Below are 6000 nucleotides of genomic sequence, written 5' to 3'. Positions count from 1 at the left end.
ATGCGCGCCTCTCTAGCCGTTGGCGCCGTGCTCGCCGCATCCCTCTCCTCTGTCTCCGCCCAAGCCTGCGCCCCCGGCACCGCCAAGGAGATTGGCGGAAACTGGTACTGCTCCGCCGTCAAGTCTATCACCTACACCAACTTCGGCTCCGAGGGCACCTACAATGAAATCACCTCCATGAATGGCGGCGCTTGCTCATCCAAGCCAAAGGCATATAGCGGACCATTGGCTCCGTTGAATAAGGAGGTGTGTGTGTTTCTTGTCTTTTGCTGTTTTCACAGTTGTATTGAAAATTGTTCCGGGGAGAAGGGGGGAGATGTGAGGGAAAATAGAGAAAAAGGATATGCTTTGCGTATATATATGTTTCGTGCATATACAACAACGGACTAGCGAACTGACCCACGAACAGGTCTCCTGGCACTTCCGCGGCCCGCTCATCCTGAAGCAATTCGCCTTCTACTCGCCCGGTTCAGGCTCAGTCTCCGGCTCCGGCGCAGGCACCAAATACAGCGCCCCAGCCAAACGCGAAGTGAAACCCAGCATCCACAAGCGCCGCCACGGCCACCAACATAAGCGCCGCGGCGACCAATATGTCACCGCAACCATCGACGGCCAGGTCGTCTCCTGGCTCTACAAGGATCAAGTTGGTGCTAACGCGGCCCCAACCCAGGCCCCAGCCGCCGCAGCTGCTGGTGATTCCTACAAAACGACCCCTCCTAAGAAATCTTCGCCTGTTGTTAACCCTGGCTCCGGTAAGTGGGGTCGTCAGGGTTATTATAATGCGGGCTCTGGTGTCGCGGATGGCCTTACGTTCTTGAATCATAACGGTGGTCAGGGATCTGGTGTTTTTGATTAGTATGTGTTTTCTCATCCAGTTGCGATGTTGTTTGGGGATGGAAGTTTGCCCCCCCCCCTTTTTTTTTTTGGCTGACTTAAGAGTAATGCAGTGAGCTTGGAAATTCCCTCTCCTACGCCTCCGAGGACGGATGCTCTGGTTCCGATAGGCCCAAGGTCCTTAAGACGAAGATGATCCCGGACAATAAGGAAGTTATCATCATGACTGACAAGGTCTGCAATGGCGACTGTGGTGCCGTCCGTGAAGGCACTGTTGCTTACCGTATGTTTTCCCCCATTGTTTAAAAGACGAAAGCAAACCAATCCCCCCCAAAAATTTCTATAAAAAGCCTCTAACACCCCCTATCAATCCAGACGGTTTCGACGGCGACTACAAAATCTTCCTCGTCGAATTCTCCATGCCCCTCACCGGCAAAACCGGGTGGAACGAAGACATGCCCGCCGCCTGGATCCTCAACGCCGCCATCCCACGCACCCTCCAATACGGCAAAGCCGACTGCTCCTGCTGGAAATCCGGGTGCGGTGAGCTGGACATCTTCGAAGTGCTCGATGCAGGCAACATGCGTGCCAAGTCCACGCTGCATGGCAGCATCTCTGGTGGCGATAGCAACTACTTCACGCGCCCAACACAGGCGCCCATCAAGCTTGCTGTCGTCTTCAACAATGAGGGGAGATCAGTACATATTAAGATTCTGGAAGATTCCTTTGAGTTTAAGCCGACACTTGATGGGAAGGATGTTGCGTCGATTTTGGAGGAGGCTGAGAGTGCGTCGACTTTTGCGTTGAGTTGAGGAGGTTGAAGGAAGGGTTGAAGGGTTGACCTGGTGTGATTTTGGCTTCTTTTTTCTATCTTTTCGGCTTGTTTGTATTCTTCCTTGGGGGAGAATGTTCGTGTCAGTTTGGGTGCTTGGGTTTGGAGAGATGGGGTCATGGCAACATGCAGCATGCGTAATTGATCGACTGGATATATCGCTGCGAAGCGAAATCACTGGTACTTGACACGGCCTCTCTCGTCTCCCGTGTCTTCTGGGGCAAAGCGGGGCCTTCTGGGTCTGACTTTTGGAACGACAACTCTTGACCAGGCAGGTGATATGTGATCGACTTTCCATGTCTATACACCTGTCCTGCGGTTTGATATCGTCTCACTCCCATTAATCTTCTCCTCAACTCTTTTTGAACCTGAAAACCCGCAACGGAACAGAGGAGGTCATCATTTTCCAAAAATCTTCCTTCGTGTATATGAATCTTTGCCCATCTTTTGTCACATATATATGCAAAAACTAACAAACGGAAAATGAAGATGAGGATGAGACCCTGCCGACCCGGGCTGGCTGGCTTGTTGTATACCCTTTTCTATTTCTCTTGTTGTTTATCTGTTTGTTCAGCTATGTTATTTGTAATTTCAGTTCCTTTCTTCTTGAAAATGCCACTTATAAACCAATATCACGATGAATGAAAGATTATTTTGTTTTGTAGTTTTCCCATAGGTGCGCTGTGCCCTCCTTGTAGTTTGTGTACTTTGGTCAGTTATTAGTTGCGTAGAAGCAAATTGGAACGAGATTTGTAAAAGAATATTTATAGCAAAGCCGGCTCAAACCACGCCCGCTGTGTATCCCTGCTTGTTGTAGTTGAAGAGTGAGTTCTGAGATTGAAGTTCTGAGGTTGTGTCTTTGGTAACAACAAATCTCTGAGCCATGTAACTCAACTCAGACATGACTAATTCTCACTCTTTTCTACGATGCCGGGCCCATTGAAACTGTCTCCAAGTTCATCTCATCCTATCTCTATTCATATCATCTATTACCTATCACCTCATCATCTATGCCGTGGAGAGAGTTCAAATGAAAATATCCTCATCCATTCCTGACCCTAATTTACAGGCAAATAATACCCCGAGACTAAGCACCCCCTACAAGCATCAGCAGAAGCATAACGCAACAGCACCAGCCCGTCATTTCGCACGTCCCCGTTTTTCCGCACCTTGGTGGAGTTGTGAGGTAACTACTTGAGCTAGGAAAATCGACGGCAAGTTTCCTCCCAACCAGGGTGCCGTTGTCGCCCGAACGGTCTCCCACGCCAAGTCAACCCTCAGCCAAGTGCAGGGCTGTGATTAACAACTACGACCAAGCCTTCAAGTTTGCGGGTGGGTACTTTGGGACAGGAAATTTGGGCAAGACTGGAGGGACTCCTCAAAACCGACCAACCGTTGTCCTTGTTGACTTACCTTTGTTCCTTTTGATTTCTCTGTACTGAAGTTGGGTCTGAGGGACGACTATACACTGCTCAACAACTACCATAGGGAAGACACACGGCACTCACGACAGCAGGTTATTGGTAGGAGGAGACACGGAGTGAAGTGGAAGAGGAGAGCCTGAGTGGGCGGGAGCGAGAGGCATTGTCAGCCAGGTGCCATATTTCACTTTTCGACGGTGATTACGACGGCGAAAATTATCCAGGAGAAAACACCAACAAAGTGCAAATTGTCTGGCAGGGCGGGCCATGGATGTGGTAGAGTGCACGGTCTGGGATATTTTGCAATAACGACGTTTTCTAACTGGTAATTATGATTATGGTGGATGGAGGCGATTATAACAGAAGTCCCGGGGACTTAACGAGAGGTACGTTTGACATGTATTCCGGAATCTGTCGCTGCTCTATGCATTTTGCTATTTGGTATGGATCCAGAAACTAGGGGAGGAATCTTTGGTTAATGGCTATTTCATCATGTAGGGCCATCGTTAACAAATATTCCCCTTGCGATCATCCAGGCGGAGCTGGAACGGCGGGGATATGTTGGCACTAGAGCGGACAACGACGTCGCAGACGGAGACACATCAACCGGCTCAAAATGTGGTAGTGGTGTGAGGACCGGGTCATATAACACCCCGCTACACGTTGTAGCATTGATACTGATCTTGGTGGTCAGTACATTCGGTTAGTTATTCCAGTTGACCCTCCTGAACTTTTTCTTTGGCTTCAATTCATATTATCTAGCTGCTTACAACTATCTCCGCGTCCAGCATGCTCATTCCCAATTATCGCCCGTCGTTTCCCGCGCCTCCCCATCCCCAGGCACTTCCTCTTCTTATCTAGACATTTCGGCACTGGAGTTCTGATTGCTACCGCCTTCATCCACCTCCTACCAACCGCTTTCTTGTCTTTAACTCATCCATGTCTACCCAGCTTCTGGAACAAGGGCTACCCAGCAACTGCTGGTCTAGTCGCGATGGTTGCAGTCATGATCGTTGTAACTATCGAAATGTTGTTCGCCATAAGAGGTGCGAAACATGTTCATGGGAGTGAATATGATACGCTAATTGACGAGGTGGCCCCAAATCATGAGACTGGTGCAACGTCTCTAATAAACGGTGATGGCCGTGGAGGGGTACAATTAGGCAAAATCCGCGATACACACCATTCACCCCCCGATTCTCCGCCAAAATCTGGCTCCCCGTCGCATGGTTTGGGTGTGGAGGAAGGGAATACCCCTCTGCTCCCCAAGCCCCAAGACGGAGACGACGGAGATCTCGATCTCGAAGAACTAGACCCGTACCCCGACAGCTCCTCCAACTACGACGACTCCCGCGCTCACCATTACTCCAACCACAACAACCGCCATCAGCACCACCATCACCTCTCTTCCCAAGGCGTCAGCGCTTCCCAAAACCCACAAAAGCAACTTCTCCAGTGCCTCCTCCTAGAAGCAGGCATCCTCTTCCACAGCGTCTTCATAGGTATGGCCCTCAGCGTCGCCACAGGAACCTCCTTCGTCGTCCTCCTCGTCGCCATCTCCTTCCACCAAACCTTCGAAGGCTTCGCTCTGGGCGCGCGCATCGCCTCTCTGATCCCTGCCCTTTTCTCCGCCTCGTCTCCCAAACCGTGGCTTATGGCACTTGCCTACGGGGCTACTACGCCCCTTGGCCAGGCGATTGGCCTGGGTTTGCATAACCTGTACGATCCAGCTAGTACGACAGGCTTGCTGATGGTGGGGATGACAAACGCGTTTAGTAGTGGGTTGTTGTTGTTTGCGGGGCTGGTGGAATTATTGGCGGAGGATTTTTTGAGTGATAGGAGTTACGAGACGTTGAAGGGGAGGAGTCGGGTTGAGGCGTGTATTGCCGTTGCGGCTGGGATGATGCTTATGGCGCTTGTGGGGGCATTTGCCTGAGGGTTCAAACGGGACGGGGAGGTGGGTTTGATTCGTCCTATGTTTCTCTCGCTCTTGTATTACTTGGGAAACTTACGTGGAGTTTTGAATATTTATTTATTTATTTTCGTTTTGATTTCTTGATTTATTTCCTGTTTTATGACTTCTCTCTCTTCGGTTTTCTTTTATGTTCTCTTCCCTGTCTATATTTTATGACGTTACTGTTAGATTTCCAGCTCCATTATAATTCCTAATGACACTGTGATTAGTGTGCTTCCCACCGTCGGATTTAATCGATTGATGTGTATCTAGAGTTAGAAATACCTGGTTTTGTCTGTGGATAATTGGTCAGAAGGATTCCGGCGGGCCTCATACGTGAATATCAGGGGGTATTGCTGATAACTAATGGTCTGTAGCCATTTACGAGATTCATGGACACCGAACTTCTAAGTGAAGGTGGATCTGTGAGCTGGAACAGTGTAAGAAGGGAGCAAAACCTTCGACAACTCTAGATAAATAAGTGCGAAAAGACGCAGAAAGTCTGCGTTCTCATTTTCTTTGATACAAATTAATGCATCAATTCACTAGGACTTTCTTACCTGCCGCGCGCAATCTCTCATCCGACTTCTTGAATCCCTTGATCCCTCAATCGACCTGCAAGTTAATTTTATTGTTCCGAGCTTTCTTCATCTACTCGAGGCCCAGAGTCGCCGGCTCCAGCTCTGCAAGTTAAAAGAGTTGCCTAGTTCTCGTATCTGTCTACGTCAAACCAGACTAAATAAGTCAATTCCAAAAGCCGATGACAGTAAACCTGGAAGGGATTCAACTACACCTCTAACATCGAACTTCTATTAAGCATAATGACTTATAAGCTCGTCTTCAAGACCTGGGAAACATGAACAGGCAATTCTTAAAAACCTGTCAATTGACAAGCAAAGAATAATGGTAGAAATCGAGCAGGGTCCTACCCGGGCCACTCCTATCAAGAGTAGAAAAGC

At 49.1% G+C, this 6000-nt stretch overlaps 2 protein-coding genes across 2 annotated transcripts; both read left to right on the top strand.

The window, feature by feature from the left end:
- Positions 1-1646, top strand: PAAG_04665 (hypothetical protein; the record flags this gene model as incomplete). The annotated part of the gene is made up of 4 exons (XM_002793089.2): positions 1-246; positions 410-855; positions 948-1117; positions 1210-1646. The coding sequence occupies 4 exons, from the start codon at positions 1-3 to the stop codon at positions 1644-1646; spliced, it is 1299 nt and encodes a 432-aa protein (XP_002793135.1).
- A 1772-nt stretch (positions 1647-3418) lies between these two features.
- PAAG_04664 (hypothetical protein) lies at positions 3419-5023 on the top strand (the record flags this gene model as incomplete). Its single annotated transcript, XM_002793088.2, has 3 exons — positions 3419-3473; positions 3586-3789; positions 3876-5023. The coding sequence occupies 3 exons, from the start codon at positions 3419-3421 to the stop codon at positions 5021-5023; spliced, it is 1407 nt and encodes a 468-aa protein (XP_002793134.1).
- Between the last annotated feature and the right edge of the window lie 977 nt (positions 5024-6000).

The sequence above is a fragment of the Paracoccidioides lutzii genome (assembly GCF_000150705.2).
Source record: "Paracoccidioides lutzii Pb01 unplaced genomic scaffold supercont2.12, whole genome shotgun sequence".
NCBI classification, from domain to species: domain Eukaryota; kingdom Fungi; phylum Ascomycota; class Eurotiomycetes; order Onygenales; family Ajellomycetaceae; genus Paracoccidioides; species Paracoccidioides lutzii.
Note: the sequence above shows the minus strand (reverse complement) of the source record. Positions and strands in the feature narration are given on the sequence as shown.